Source organism: Euleptes europaea, chromosome 7, assembly GCF_029931775.1.
Source record: "Euleptes europaea isolate rEulEur1 chromosome 7, rEulEur1.hap1, whole genome shotgun sequence".
NCBI lineage: Eukaryota > Metazoa > Chordata > Lepidosauria > Squamata > Sphaerodactylidae > Euleptes > Euleptes europaea.
Window position 1 is genome coordinate 55,760,411 of NC_079318.1, and position 16,816 is coordinate 55,777,226.

At 41.1% G+C, this 16,816-nt stretch overlaps 1 protein-coding gene across 4 annotated transcripts in view; it reads left to right on the forward strand.

The window, feature by feature from the left end:
• The window catches only part of MTA3 (metastasis associated 1 family member 3), a 162,099-nt gene that overhangs the window by 48,940 nt on the left and 96,343 nt on the right, over window positions 1-16,816 (forward strand). For all 4 annotated transcript variants that reach the window (XM_056853108.1, XM_056853109.1, XM_056853111.1 and 1 more), the window contains exons 6-7: window positions 4,303-4,420; window positions 12,653-12,755. In XM_056853108.1, the coding sequence (XP_056709086.1) occupies window positions 4,303-4,420; window positions 12,653-12,755 (221 nt within the window). The remainder of the gene's footprint in view (window positions 1-4,302; window positions 4,421-12,652; window positions 12,756-16,816) is intronic.

Here is a 16,816-nt window from a genome sequence, read left to right on the forward strand (position 1 = left end):
ATTTGTGTCCCATCCCCAAGGTATTTCATTATGTATATGCAAATGTTTCAAAATGCAACAACAACAACAAAAAAAACTGAAACACTTCTGGTCCCCAAGCATTTCAGATAAGGGATACTCAACCTGTATCATAGAAGCTTAGTTTTACACTTCTCAAAACTGTGAATTTGTGTCTGCAGAGATAACATGCCTCTTCTTCATAGAAAAAATGCTATAAAATAGACATACAGAGTTGAGAAAAAGACTTTAATTCCATTGTTCCTTTGCAAATCTATGTACACAGAATCAACCCCTTACCCCTTAAGTGCTAAGTTTCAAGACGTTCAATGAATAGAAGATTGTTTGGAGTGGAATAGAGCTGCACAAGGAGCTAAGTGTGAGGAGGGAGGGGCAAACAGTAAAAATGAAAGTGAAACCTTTTAAGCAGAATACTCCACAAGTCTTGGGATCTTTGTGTGTATAGCCTGAGGTTTATCATATTATTCTCTCCCTGGAGTAGAAAACCTATCATGGATGCAGGCCGTAAAAGAGTGTAGAAAACCATAATTTAAATCTAGCCTTACTTACTAGTGATTTAAATCGTGATTTAAATCAACTCCACCCTGATGGTATGCATTATTAGTAGATAAAGTGGAAAATGTTTTGAGCACTTGTGATGGTTGTGTGATATGATAGTTTAGTATTAATTATTGATGCTATGAAACCATTAATTTGCTTTTCAGCCAAAATCTTGCAGATGAGAATAGAAAGGTTCTTTATAGCTGATGGGTTCAAACTGATGTTTCTGCCTGATGCTTCTGCCACTGGGCAGCAATTCAGAGATACGTTTTGAAGTGATGCATCTCTGGATTCGAGCAGTAGCTGATTCTTACTGGGAGGAATTAAATCACCAAGGACTAGCGCAGGAATTCTGCCCTCTTGCCTCTGAAACTGGGAGAATAAAATGCTTGCCTAATCTCTGCCACTGTATGCAATCACTAAAGTTGCCATGTCCCCATATGCCAGTAAATTGATTTGCTAAATCTGCTGCAAACACCAGTAGATAGCAAAAAGTCAGTTGGGCTGTAAGTGTTGTATGAGTACATGATGTTAGTTGATGGAAGTGTTATTAGTCTTTCCAAACCACAAAATCCTTCTTGCAAATTTGTTTTGTTCCCTGGACTTATATAGCAAAATATGCAAGTTACCTGAATATAGTCAATGATGAACCATGTGCAATTTTCCCACCCTCCGTGAACACAGCTGAGTGTAGTCAAGGAGGTTGGCATAAGCAGTGGTTCTCAAGCCTTCTAAAGTGGGACTCCTAAACTCACTGAAATTTTCAGTACCTGCTTGCAAAGTAAATACATACTGCTTTCCCCCTCTCTGACATCAAACAGTGGAATCTCACATCAGTTAACACAGAACAAGCTTATAATTTATTTTCCATGTTTGTGTGTGTGTGTGTGTGTTAAGTGTCATCAAGTCGCTTCCGACTCATGGCGACCCTATGAATGAAAGTCCTCCAAAATGTCCTATCTTTGACAGCCTTGCTCAGATCTTGCAAATTGAAGGCTGTGGCTTCCTTTATTGAGTTAATCCATCTCTTGTTGGGTCTTCCTCTTTTCCTGCTGCCCTCAACTTTTCCTAGCATGACTGTCTTTTCCAGTGACTCTTTTCGTCTCATGACGTGACCAAAATACAATAGCCTCAGTTTAGTCATTTTAGCTTCTAGGGTCAGTTCAGGCTTGATTTGATCTATAACCCACTGATTTGTTTTTTTGGCAGTCCACGAAATCCGTAACACTCTCCTCCAACACTACATTTCAAAGGAATCTATTTTCTTCCTATCAGCTTTCTTCACTGTCCAGCTTTCACACCCATACATAGTAATAGGGAATACGATGGCATGAATTAATCTAGTCTTGGTGGCCAGTGACACATCCTTACACTTCAAAATCTTTTCTAGCTCCTTCATGGCTGCCCTTCCCAGTCTCAATCTCCTTCTGATTTCTTGGCTGCAGTCTCCCTTTTGGTTGATGGTGGAGCCAAGGAATAGAAAGTCTTGAACAATTTCAATTTTCTCATTGTCAACCTTAAAGTTGTGTAATTCTCCTGAAGTCATTACTTTTGTTTTCTTGATGTTCAGCTGTAGTCCTGCTTTGGCACTTTCTCTTTTAACTTTCAGCAGTAGTCGTTTCAAATCTTCACTATTTTCTGCCAATAATGTAGTGTCATCGGCATATCTCAAATTATTAATGTTCCTCCCTCCAATTTTCACTCCACCTTCATCTAAATCTAATCCAGTTTTCCTAATTATATGTTCTGCATATAGATTGAAGAGATAGGGAGATAAAATACATCCTTGTCTGACACCTTTGCCAATTGGAAACCATTCCGTTTCTTCATATTCTGTTCTAACTGTGGCCTCTTGTCCAGAGTACAGGTTGTGTATCAAAACGATCAGATGTAGTGGCACACCCATTTCCTTTAAAACCAGCCATAGCTTTTCATGATCCACACAGTCAAAAGCTTTGCTGTAATCTATGAAGCACAAGCTGATTTTCTTCTGTAATTCTCTCGTATGCTCCAGTAACCAGCGTATATTTGCAATATGATCTCTAGGGCCTCTTCCTTTTCTGAAACCAGCTTGAACATCAGGAATTTCTCGTTCCATATATGGTAACAGCCTTTGCTGTAAGATTTTGAGCATCACTTTACTTGCATGAGAAATTAATTGCTGCAGTCTTTGATGTCTCCTTTCTTGGGAATTGGAATGTAAATGGATCGTTTCCAGTCTGTGGCCCATTGTTTTGTTTTCCATATCTGTTGGCATATTCTAGATTTTGATGGACTCGGTTTCTGTGGCTTGGAATAGCTCTATTGATATCCCATCAGCTCCTGGTGATTTGTTTCTCCCGATTGCTCTCAATGCAGCTTTCACTTCACTTTCTAAAACTGTAGGTTCTTCTTCAAAAGATTCTTCTTGGAAAGAATCTTTTATCCTTTCATTTCTTCTGTATAGTTCTTCAGTGTATTGTTCCCACCTTTTCTTTATTTTGTCCTGTTCAGTTAATGTATTTCCATGCTGATATTTCAGCATGCCTAACCATGCTTTAAATTTCCTTTTGATTTCTTGGATCTTGTGGAACAGATCTCTTGTTCTTCCTTTTTTGTTGTTCTCTTCTATTTCTTTACACTGGTTATTGTAATAGGTCTCTTTGTCTCTACGTGTGAGTCGCTGGAACATGTTCCATGTTTACCATTCATAAACATATTCATTGGGCAGCAGGCTGTAGATGGGCTGTTTCACATATCAGTGATGTGCACATCCATATTTGCCATTGAGACTCCCAAAGCATCCTTGCCTAGCTGACTCTCCCTCTTTCCTGGTCTCACAAACCCACCTGCAAGAGAACTACAAGCCACTTTGTAGTCCCAGCCCACAATTTGAGAATCTCTGGCCTAAAGTTCAGTAGCATTCTCCGCCTGCTTCTGCCTTTCTTGGCACACACTGTAGAGAAGAAGGCATTAATTTTAATGGATGGGCTACATGCTTCTCTTGTGTATCCAGCCAGCTGTTATTGTTCTAGTCAGGGTCCTGGGCTCAGGGTAGTTTACATAATCCAGAATATAATAAAAAAACAATAAAACATTAAAAGCATAATTTAAATATACTTTAAAAATAACCCAAATCAATTCAATAAATAGGGCCAATAATACCCCCTCAATAGCACTAAATTCACAGAATAGCTGTCTGCAGCCACGTACATGAATCTAACCGCCACCTACCTTGTTCCTGTGGAGATGAGTACAGAGAGAAAGGCTTGAGATGAAGATCTTAACTGGTGAAAAGGACAGTGTGAGACAAGGCCAGGCAGGTAGTATACAGTCAAGCCATTTCGAGATAACCCAGTAAAACTAGCCAAACCAGCAATAAAAAACCATCTCAATCTACATAAAATAAGCCCCAGTACTTTTAATTGTGCCAGGAAACAGGCAGCTAGTACCGATCTTCCAGTACAGAGCTGATACGATCCCTGTATTCAACATCTACAGCGACCTAGCTGCTGTCTTTTATACTCTGCTGAGCAGAATAGTAGGATACATGCCACCACCTGCCATGGAGGAGACCCAAGCCTCCATTTGTAGGCTGGTATCCAGCAGCATCCCCAAACTACTAATCTACTGTTTATGGGAGAGAGAAACTCTCTCCAGAAAAGACAGTAATTGGTTATTTTTCTGTATGCATGTTAGAAGGTAGAAAAATCTAGTCTATTTTACCTGCACATTGGAAGAACATATGCTTTTTGCTTATTTTAGGATACTTTCTTCTATTCACTGGTATATGATCCTTCACTGAAAACGCTCCTAGCTGACAAAGGAGAAATCCGAGTAGGACCCAGGTATCAAGCAGATGTACCAGATATGCTTACAGAAGGTAAATGTTTTATAGTTATGAGCTGAGTTGCTGGTTTAAATGGTCTAATTCAATATTCTCTGCTGAAAACAGTTTGATGTCTGTGTGCGAACTGTGGTATAGTGGTTAAGGGTGGCGGACTCTAATCTGGAGAACCGGGTTTAATTCCCCACTCCTCCACATGAAGCCTGCTGGGTGGCCTTGGGCCAGTCACCGTTCTCTCAGAACTCTCTCAACCCACACGGAGGCTGGCAATGGCAAACCACCTCCAAACTTCTCTTGCCTTGAAAACCATACGGAGTCACCATAAGTCAGCTGTGACTTGATGGCACTTTCCACCATCACAAACTGTGGTTATCATGTGCATGCTCTAATGTGTAATATCAAACAGATGTATTACAAAGTCTATTCGCTTGATTTTTGGTATCTGTCAGTGGAGATAAGCTTCATCTGATCATTAAGTGTATCTACACAAGGACTGTAGATAGAACTGAGAGAGTGGAGTATTGCAGTGAGCTAAATCGATTATTCAGTGATGTATAGCTGTGTAATGGGCATCCAGACACTCATATCACCAGTTGTGAGCACAGAGTTCTCCACCTCCATTATGGTTATGCTGAGTTTATTTACACTAGCTTAATAGCTGTCAAAGTGTGATGGATTTGGGGAGGGCGGTTGTAGCCCTCTTTCTTGCTATATTTTTCTAAGTTCATTGCATTCAAGAAACTGAAGGGGAGTAAATTGCCAGGGTGGGATGAGCAAGATGTGGAACCAGTTAAGGTTCAGCCACCACTCTTGGGGCCATATGCATCCCGTGCAGACAAAGAGCTCACAGTGGAGTACTCCAGAATCCTCTGTGCAGAATCAATTTATTTTGGAAGCTGTATCAGCCATTGCACCATCTGAGAATGTACCCTACGACTAGAAGTCACTTCATTCTTAGAACATTGCTTGCATCAGACACAAGTGGGTTCCAGCAAAGAAGTAGGCCTGGAAACCATCTGCCCTTTGTTTATAGAAATGGCAGTAGTGGCTTGGATGAAGGGACAAGAAGCTTGGATATCATTAAAGGGGGTGGTGTAGAGATGGTCTTCCATTTTGCAGATCACTTGTATTATTATTTGGGAGCTGCTCTATATTTGGTTATTAGGGGTTATAAAAAAGTAACTTCAGAAAATGCTCTTTTTTAAAAAAAAAACAACACTGGCAACAGTGATATCCTGTCCATTTGATGGGAGGATTGCTACAAAAGAGTTGCCAGTCCTGGAACATTGTGAAAATAACTGCTTGCTTATCTCTCTGATTTAACAGGCCTTTAAAATACCATAAATTTTTTATTTCATCTTAACATCTCATAGGATTTATAGTGTGAGACCCATTGCTCCCCATTATGTGTGTTTTTGAAAAATGAATACATGGTAAGAATACTTAAAGAGAACATGAAGGCTTTCATTGGAGTTCTAAAAACATTTTCATAAAATGGTTGAGCAGCTGTTTCACATGAGACATTTTTAAAGTATAAGGCCTGGATGCGTTTCATGTCCATTTTCTTAATTCCTTTGCCTTGATACCACAAAAGGTAACAAAGGGGGCAGACTGTTGATTAAACCCAAACCATTGCTGTATATAGGCTGTCAATTGCCATCTGCTAGTCAGTTGGCAATTGAAAATTTTAAAAGCTAAAGATAGTCCCCTGTGCAAGCACCAGGTCATTACTGACCCATGGGGTGATTTCACATCCGGATGTTTACTAGGCCGATTATGTTTATAGGGTGGTTTGCCATTGCCTTCCCCAGTACTGATTTTATCGACCTCAGAAGGATAGAAGGCTGAGTCAGCCTTGAGCTGGCTACCTAAAACCGACTTCCCTCGGGATTGAACTCAGGTTGTGAGCAGAGCTTTGACTTCAGGACTGCAACTTACCACTCTGCGCCACGGGGCTCAGAAAAAGTTTTACAAAAGGTTTTTTTTTAATGGTGCTTATAGTACTTCTTTGGAGACTTAACTATTAAAATGTTCATGAGCTATGGAGTTTTATAAGACTAATTGGAAGAGTTGTTCAATATGCTGTTTTTTAAGGATGGCTGCTGCTCTGGCGAAGGAATCTAGGCTTCTGTTCTGGTTGAGTAATCTTGTCTCATAAATTGTCCTAGCCGGATGGTCCAGAATAGCTGAGGCGGAGGGGGGAAATTGAGCTTGCAGCATTTCTGTGATCTTTCACTTATCTGATCCAAGCTTCCCATAGTTCCTTCGTACATTCTTCTCTCCACTCCCACACCCCTCTTCTAGCCTTTGTTTATCTTCTCTTATTCCTGTCTAGTAACAGATAGAACATATTTTCCTATGCCTGTTTCTGCTTTCTTTATCCAACTCATGTCTCTGCTAGACACTAATTTGTTGGTTATACACCCCCTCCCAGCCTTTGTTTCTCTTTTGTTGACTGTACGTAGCAAACAGAGGAGTCCTGTGTAGTCCTGGATCCTTAGCAGTGCCCTCCTCAGAAGAGTTGTGGCCTTTTAAGATTCCATTTGACTTAGAAGGACGTCACTCTGCTTACAGTGGCACTGTAGGAGATGCAGGCTTATTGTCCTCTTAGGATTGTTTGACATAAGATTTTGGGTGGGGGTTGCATGTTTGAATTTTATTTATTGAGCTTATTTCACCTTTCTCACAGAGACTCAAGGCGGATTACAGAGCACAAAAAGAGGGGGGAAATCATACAGTAATCATACAGTATAGGACAAATAATGTCATCGGCCACCAGTGCTATCTGTGTTTGCCAAGTAGTCCATATGTTTGGATTGGTTTATCCAGCTCTGACCCCCCACAATAAAATTTAACATGATTATTTGGGCATGCTGTCTATGTAAAACATATTTAAACATAGATATTACCATATTAAGGCAAAGGGTAGTATAACCCTGACACAAAATTCAGAGAGAAAATGCACTGTGGAAAGATGCTTACTGTGCAAAATGATTCAGGAAGATGCATTCAACATGCCACAAGTATATGTGTGTTAAGTGCTGTCAAGTCACTTCCGACTAGTGGCGTCCCTATGAATTAATGACTCCAAACGTCCTATCATTAACAGCCTTGCTCAGGTCTTGCAAACTGAGGGCCGTGGCTGCCTTTATTGAGTCATAGAACTTAAAAATATAGAGTTGGAGGGGATCTCCAGGGTCATCTAGTCCAACCATCTGCACAATGCAGGAAATTCAGTTACCACCCCCCCACACACCTAATGACCCCTACTCCATGCCCAGAAGATGCCCCCCCCAAAAAAAACCCTCCAAGATCCCTGGCCAATCTGGCCTGGAGGAAAATTGCTTCCTGACCCCAAAGTGGTGATCGGCATTTCCTTGGGCATGTAAGAAAGGGCCACAAGAGCCAAATACCAATGCAACCCTTCCTGCCCTCCCTCTCATGATCTTGTTAAGTTCACAATCCATCTCATGTTGGGTGTTCCTCTTTTCCTGATGCCTTCAACTTTTCCTAGCATTATTGCCTTTTCCAGTGACTCTTTCTTCTCTTAACGTGACAAAAGTATGATAGCCCTAGTTTAGTCATTTTAGCTTCTGGGGAGAGTTCAGGCTTGATTTGATCCAGAACCCACTGATTTGTCTTTTTGGTGGTCCACGGTATCTGGAAAACTCTCCCCCAACACCACATTTCAAACCAATTGACTTTCTTCATGGCAGCTTTCTTCATTGTCCAACTTTTACACCCATACATAGTAATGGGGAATACTATGGCATGAATTAACTTGTTCTTGGTTGCCAGCAACACATCCTTACATTCCTTCATGGCTGCCCTTCCTTGTCTCAGTCTCCTTCTGATTTTTTGGTTGCAGTCCTCCTTTTGGTTGATGATGGAGCCAAAGATCAGAAAATCTTGAACAATTGCTTCATCATCAACCTTAAAGTTGTATAGTAATAGTTATTACTTTTGTCTTCTTGATGTTCAGCTGTAATCCTGCTTTGGCACTTTCTGTGTTAACCTTCATCAGTAGTTGCTCCAAGTCTTCACTGTTTTCTGCCAGTACAGGTTGAGAATCCCTTATCTGAAGTGCTTGGGACCAGAAGTGTTTCATATTTCGGATCTTTCTGTATTTTTGAATAATTGCATATATATGATGATATCTTGGATGGGACCCAAGTCTAAACACAAAATTCATTTATGTTTTATATATGATTGATGTACACTTTATACACATAGCCTGAATGTAATTTTAAACAATATGTTTAATAATTTTGTGTACATTGAGCAATCAGAAAGTAGCTTGGCACACCACTGAGGGCCTATGAGTAATGCCTGCATGTCGGCTCAAAATGTTCGTATTTCGGATCTTTCTGTATTTTGAATGTCCAGATAAGGGATACTCAACCTGTAATATGTTGTTATCTGCATATCTCAAATTGTTAATGGTCCTTGTGTTCCATAAGTATACAAGTACTTATTTGCTTCCTGTCCAGTTCTTCCTGAAAACAGTATCTGTGGTACTAAAAAGCTGGCATAAAAAACAGTGGCAGAATTCATTCTGCCCTGGTTTGAAGAATAATCATAATCTAGACGATGTCTGAGCTCATGGACACCTGAGGCTGAACAATTAATGGCTTGGGGGGAAAGCCATTTTGAGCTCGTTGAAATGATAATATTGTGTTGCATTTAATGAGCAAGACTATAAGCTCGGGGCCAAGAGAGAAAGTGCATGTGTGTGTACCTGCCCCCCATATTATGTTATTATGTTTTTCTGCACTTGTGGTTTCTTACATCAATTTGTTACTAGGATACATTTTATTTTATTTTCCTATTCTGCTTTCACATATAGCTATAATGGACTGAACACAAGAGCTGTCTAGTTCAGTACTGTGACCCTTGGAAGCTTTTGCCTCTTGATAAAAATGGACAACTTCACAAGTTATGTGTGGGTTGTCATTCAAATGTCATTCATTATGTGTGGGTTGTCAAGAACAAAACACAAGTTATGCACTGACACTTGAGAAAACCGTTATACCACTTGATTCTACAATTGCCTCAGTCTTAGCCATTGCAGATGCTTAGGAATATGCCAGTTGCTGAAGCTACTGTTTGTTACATCAAGAATGATAGGCTACCTATTTGCATTTAAATGTCCTAGTAGTAGTGGGAAGGGAAATCAGAGCAGTAAGTAATGAAATCTAGGAAGGAAGTCTCTATATAATTTATATCTACGTGCATTTTCATGTGGGTTTAACATTGTTTTGCATTTCATCAGTTAAGCAGCATTATATACAAATATGTACATTGGTAAATTTCATATAAAATATTTAATGAGATATTACATTTAATGAGATATTACATTAAAGTGTATCTTCTGTTTCTCAAAACTTCAAAATGTTTTTCTTTCCTTTGTTTAATAAGTGAAATGGTAATGTTTACTATATCTTATTAAAATTTGGCAGGAACATTGGAGGCCAGATGATGTATGCCTTGAGCCTCTATTTAGGGGGGAGGTGGGGTGCAAATGTTAATAAATATAACTAAATAAATAATGTCCAGATCTGGGCCAAAGGCTTATTGTTGTCCATCTATGATGTATCTTACTCATTGGAACTCTGTATTTTATATGTGTATTGGTATCTGCTTCAAGCAAGCAATCACGTTGTGCATGCTTTGGGAAGAAACTGTGAGCAGTGTCAACAATGTTAATGAAATAATTTTATTTTAAAAAAAGATAATTTTAAGGAGAAGTTGGAACTTCTGTTATTAAGTGAATTTATTCATCAGCTCAAGCTGGATAAGTGAAGGTTGGAGACTTTGTGTATCATCTCCCGTTTCTAGCCATGCAGTTGAGAGACACCAGAGATTAAAGTTGCTTTTTCAATGTTTTTCTGTAACAGAGATAAAGATGGGAGACAAGCAGTCTAGCCACAGAAATGAAGATATAGATTCATGAACTGCACATCAGGGGCTAATTGCTTTTTGTTCCAAGTCTGATGTTGGTGCAGTCAAGGAAAGGTTTTAAAGGTCCCTATTGAAAGCAGTTTATAAGTTGAATGATTAAGAAGTACGCATCTGTAAGCAATTTAATTGGATTCTCTCTTCTAAGTATATTTTAAGGATTGTTATGACTGGTGTAGAAGCACGGACAACTTGAATGCAGTTTCATGGTCATAGGTCACAGTTGTTCAGAGACCTGAAGGGGATAGAATAGACTTCATTCCCTGCAATACCTTGCCCATTTGTGGTAATGCTATGAAATGTTATGGTAGCACTTCAAAAACTTGTAAAATCTGTTAGATCAGAGAACATAGCAGGACAGAAAAAGTTGCCTTTGTCATTGGCAAAAGTGTCTGTAGGTTGCATGGACAATTTACTGGTTTGTTTATTTACTTCACTTATACCCAGCCAGTGCGGTATAGTTGTTAAGAGGGGTGGTTTGGAACTGTGGACTCTGACCTGGAGAACCGGTTTGATTCCCCACTCCGCTTGAGCGGCGGAGGCTAATCTGGTGAACTGGATTTGTTTCCCCACTCCTACACACGAAGCTAGCTGGGTGACCTTGGGCTAGTCACACTCTCTCAGCCCCACCTACCTCACAGGGTGTCTGTTGTGGGGAGGGAAATGGAAGGTGATTGTAAGCCAGTTCGATTCTTCCTTAAGTGATAGAGAAAGTCGGCATAGAAAAACAAACTCTCCTCCTCAGTGGGGACCAAGCACCACTGACATCCTCCTCCTCTCCTTCATTTTAACTGGTGGCACCTTGGTCATTCTCCAGCATCAACAAAGCCCTTTCCCAACCTCAAGAGTCTCTTGAGAGTTGGGTTGGGATGCAGCGGCTGCAGGGAGTGGGACTTCAAAAGTGCCTTTGAGCAGCCAAAGGAGAGAACAAGGCAGATGATGGAAGAAACTAATTTCTGCAGAGGAAACAAGGAGAGGCCTGTGGTTTCAGGGTAGAGCCCAGCTGTCTTGAAGGAGGTGGCCTCCTTGCTTTGAAGAGTTGATAGAGGAGGCAGTGTCACTAGGTAGGTTTGAATTGACACTGGCCCAGGGGTGTTGAACTCATTTGTTATGAGGACCGGATATGACATAAATGTCATTTGGTCTGGCTGGGCCATGTGTATCAGCCCTCAGTGGGCCCGCCATCCCAAATCAGGTCTGAGGGGGTGTCTGCCTCTGCTGTTGAGCCCGTAGCAGGCTCACCATCTCAGATCAGGAGCAGGGGTTGGCTGTCTTAGCTGGAGAGCCCACAGCGGGCTCGCCAGCCCAGATCAGGAGTGAGGGGTGGCTTCGGAGCAGTGGGAAAGAATGATCCAAGCACTGGGATGGAGCCCAGCGCATACATTGTCCTCCCCAGCAGCCCCCGACTTCAGGTGTGGTGGGGAAGGGTGATCTACACGCTGGGCTGGAGCCCTACCTTCCGATCCCTGCTGCCTGCAGGCTTGGACCTCCACACAGCATGAAGGAGTGTAAGGATGTGTTGCTGGTGACCAAGATCAAGTTAATTCATGCCGTAGTATTCACCATTACTGTACATGGGTGTGAAAGTTGGACGATGAAGAAAGCTGACAGAAAGAAAGTAGTTTCCTTTGAATTGTGGTGTTGGAGGAGAGTTTTGTGGATACCATATATCACCAAAAAGACAAATCAGTGGGTTCTGGATCAAATCAAGCCTGAACTCTCCCTTGAAGCTAAAACGACTAAACTGAGGCTATTTGGTCACATTTTGAGAAGACAAGAGTCACTGGAAAAGAAAATAATGCTAGGAAAAGTTGAAGGTGTCCGGAAAAGAGGAAGACTCAACATGAGATGGATTGACTGTATAAAGGAAGCCACGGCCCTCAGTCTGCAGGACTTGGTCAATGCTGTTAATGATAGAATGTTTTGGAAGTCATTAATTCATAGGGTCGCCATAAATCAGAAATTGACTTGATGGCTGAGTCCAGACAGACATTTTACTTGCCGTTAACTAATTCTGGAGTAGAACTTAGTGGCTTCATTGATCTCTAAATTCAGCAAATTAAGAGCAGGGGAACGGTTTTTTGAAAAGCCACAATGAAACCAGTTTTAGAGGAAAAGCTATTTAACATTCCATGTTTTGTTTCCATATATGCATAGATTACCTTCTGATTGCATAGCAAATTTTAATGGTGTAATTGAATTGAATTGACCCTTGTATATTTAATACAAGACTAATTTAAATATGATATGAGATGTGGAAAGAGCACTATTGCAATTAATAGTGTTTTATCTAATCTATTTTTCTGACAGGACAAACAGATGACCGGGAACAGGCAAAGCTTGAAGTAAAAGTATGGGACCCTGATACCCATCTCACTGATCATCAGATTGACCAGTTTTTAGTAGTAGCACGGTAAGGATAACATTGTTATGATTAACAGTGTCATGATTATACATGTTCCAGACAATTGTAACTGCTATTTCATGTCAGTGAGTTAAGCATGTGTTAACACTTCCACTGAAACTAATAAGGCTTAAATCTTCTTAACTTTGGCTAGATAATCTTTAGACATTTTGTGTTAGATCCCAAATCTTTCTTTCGCAAACGGAAGAGCGCTTCCGTAAGTTCAGTTGGCGGGTGTTACTGCTGACTGTCCTTTCCATTGCAGATCCTCATATTATGCCCCAATTTTCGCCTAGGGTTCCCTGACCCCCAGGTATCATTTTTGGGTAGAGTTGGGTTATGCAATGGGAAGGAGAAGCTGTAAAGATCAGTTTTGTAAGCTCTGTTGTACGTGTGGTCCTTCAAATCAAAGGCTGCAGTCTTAAGCACACTTACTAGGGAACAAGTCTCTCTGCACGTAATGAGATTTGCCTCTGCATATATACGGTATATGCTTAGGGTTGCACTGCCAACCTTCTTCATTATTTAAATATGTCTTAAGTGATTTTCTCTTGTTTTCATAAATCACATTTCCCCCATCGGTTCAGTGAGAAACAGTAAATTCTGTCTTGGCAGGATATGAGGCTGGATTTCTTCCATCTTTCATGCTTAAAGATCCTGGCAAATTTTGCTGGAGAGTACCAACTTGTCCCTGGTTTTGTTTCTGAAAGAACCATAGTTCAGTGGCAGAACATATGTCTGGGCATTCATGGAGGCATCAGAGAACCACCTCTGTGCTCAGTAGGCAGTACAGGCTACATGGACCAGTGGTTTGACACAGTAAAAGGCAATGCTTCTTAAGGGAAACACCAACTTCTAATTAAATATTGGAATAGACTTTAAATAGGAATAATTCATTTTGAGAGACAGAATAACTCTGAAAACTAGTTGCTGGGGGAGGAGCAACACCAGGAGCTTGCCCAGCTTGCAGACTTTCTGGGGACACCCAGTTTGCCATTTGGTGAAACAGGATGCCAGTCCAGATGGACCACATGACCACATGACCTAATTAATTAATTAAATAAATAAATTGCTATGCCACCCTCCCCCAACCAAGGTTAGGCTCAGGGCGGCTAACAAATCATTAAAATCAATCATAGACACAATATTTCATGATACATTAATAATTAAAATCCAGAGTAGTTAAAACTATCGAAGATTGCTTAGAAGACGGTGTCTAAATTCCTCTTATGGGTGAGCAAAAACCCACAAGAGACACAGCAGGTAGCAGCAGCGGATACAGCACTAGAAGGGTCCAGCATTGGAGGCCGGGTGATGTAAAACCGTTGCAGCCCTCAGCCATGGGCCTGGTGGAACATCTTGTTTTACAGGCCCTGCAGAACTGAGCCACGTCCTACAGGGCCCAGGTCTCATCTAGTTGGGCTGCTCTTTCGTTCATTCTTCATTAATTCTACAAAACCCACTGCAGTTTTATTATAATGAGTTTTATTTCCCCCCAAATGAACTATTATTATAAAAAATACTTTTCTCAGTCTTGTAACAAATGCTTTATATTGAATATATGGAATGCACTGCCTCGGAGGGTAGTGGAGTCTCCGTCTTTGGAGGTCTTTAAGCAGAGGCCGGATGGCCATCTGTCAGGAGTGCTTTGATTGTGGGATCCTGCATGGTGGGGGGAGGGTTGGGGTCACTGGGGATGTGAGGGGGAGGTAGTTGTTAATTTCCTGCATTGGGCAGGGGGTTGGACTAGATGACCCTGGTGGTCCCTTCCAACTCTATGATTCTAGATTAAACATTCTTTCACCTGCCATTATTAGCTGATCCATCTGTTCCTGACCCTCTGATGCAATTCCATTTTTGAATGCAGAAATGCACTTTCTTACTTTCAACGTTGCATAGAGTATGTTTATATAACAATGAAATATTCCCAAGAGCTTTGATGTAAATCCTGAAGGACATGCTCACTAATATTAAGAAAACATCTCTTCAGCTTGCTGCATGGAATGGATCATTAAATATATACTCTTTCCCTCAGGAAACAAATCAATAAGCAGCTTTCTAAAAAGCGAAGAAACAAACAAAAAATGGCCAAGTTAGTAGAATGCATGGGGGCACAGTGACTTGTAAATTCCTCATAAAGAAAGCAACACTGAATGCAGATGTCTTCAAATCTCTCTGATCCTTCAGAATCAAAATACAAGGCAGTGGTAGCCAGCTTCTATATTTTTGGTGATCACATTGCCTCCAGATGGCAGCGTGTGGACCAGAAGTACGAATTGCTCCAAAAAACGGATCCTGTCATGAGCTATCAGACTCCTTAATAAAGGCGGTTCCATTTGGCTGTAAGGCAGTAATTTGGCTTCCCAGTTATGAAGCATACCTAGAGAATCTCACACAAAATCCCAAAGAAAGATGTAACATTAAAGTATGGACTGTCTCTTAAAACTTGAACAACATTGTTCTTTTTCTTACAGCAAACCTCCTATGATCGCCCTTATTAAAACATTTGTTTCATGGGGGAAGTGAGTGTGCGTTTAGTAAAACCATTCCATGGCGCATCCTGAAATACACTAGGGACCTGGTAAAATGGTTTTGGGGTCTTTGGAGACAGCAGCTGGCTATCCCTGATATTGAGTAAAGAAAGACTGTCCATAAGATAGCTTTGCATATTAAGGATAGCTTTGGATTCAGCATGGGCAGCCATATAGAGGGGCAATGGTGCTGGTTTCCACTTAGCTGGTGGTGTAAGCTCAGTCCGTGGCTGAGTGCAATTTCCAAAATTGTCTGTTTTGACTAGTCGCTAGAACTCAATACTTGGGCAGATTGTATCCAGTGGTTTATGAGTGAGTGAGTCACCCCTTTGCTGATAAACTACTACATTCTGCTTTAGTTCCAGTCAGTCAGGGGGGTAATTAGGGCGCTGCCAGAATGCAGGAAGAATAGACTGTGTATGATCATAGAGAGCAAACAACTTGATATGTTCTGTGTATGGAGGATGCGAGGGAGGGAAAGAAGCATGGATTAGTTTGAAGAAACAATGGTCTGAGATAGTTTATTACACCCCAAAGTAAGATTTCAGGATTCCTTCTCTTTCTGTCTTCAGTTTACTATCCTTGTGTCATACTCTCAGTGCTTTAATATTATGGATCATGAGGGGAAAAAATAGAGTATCCAAACGTTCTAATGCAGACCAAGCAGTAGATACTCATCACTGTAAGTTGATATTTGTTAATGGTCTTCAGTATCGGTAGTTAGATGGGGTAGTTAATTATTCCAGTATGAATACAGAGTAAAAGGATGATCTCACCTACTCTTTCAGTATATGGTTAACCTGAATACTCCTCTTCCAGCTTCTTTTACTTCAACATTGCCTTCTGTCTCTGAACTGAGTATCTTGTGTCTGGGGTTCTCTGATGTTGTCACATACCCCACTGCTGACTGCCTCATTAACTGAAGACATTTCTCAAGGCTCCTCTGACATAATTTGGTGTCTGTTGTAGACACCTTTTTCTACCAGGGCTGCCGCATCTTAAACTTATTAAGCCAGCAACAGGAGGGGACAGACAAATCTCCCTGGGGGAGAGAGTTCCAGAGCTTTGGTGCCATGATTGAGAAGGCCCTCTCCCGGGTTGCCACTCACCTGACCTCATAAGTTGGGAGCACCCAAAGATGACTGTAATGGTCAGGCAGGTTCTTAAGGGATTAGTCGGTGCTTCAGATATGTTGGTCCTAAACCACATAGGGCTTTGAAAGTCAAGACCAGCATCTTGAAATGTGCCTGGAAGCAAATTGGAAATCAGTGTAGATAGTCCAAGACTGGAGTGGTCCCTTTGGCCTATTTCAATTAATATCCTGGCAGCAGCAATGTGTCCACTTAGTTGGAAGTTGAAGTTTCTGAACACTTTTCAAGGGCAGCCCCCCCCTTAGAGCTCATTGCAGTAATCTATATATAACCAGAGCATGCACTACAGTGGCCAGATCTTTGTTGCCCAAGAAAGACCACAGCTGGGTAACCAGTCGAAGCTGGTAAAAGGCACTTTTGGCCAAAGCTGCCACTTGCTTACCCAGCA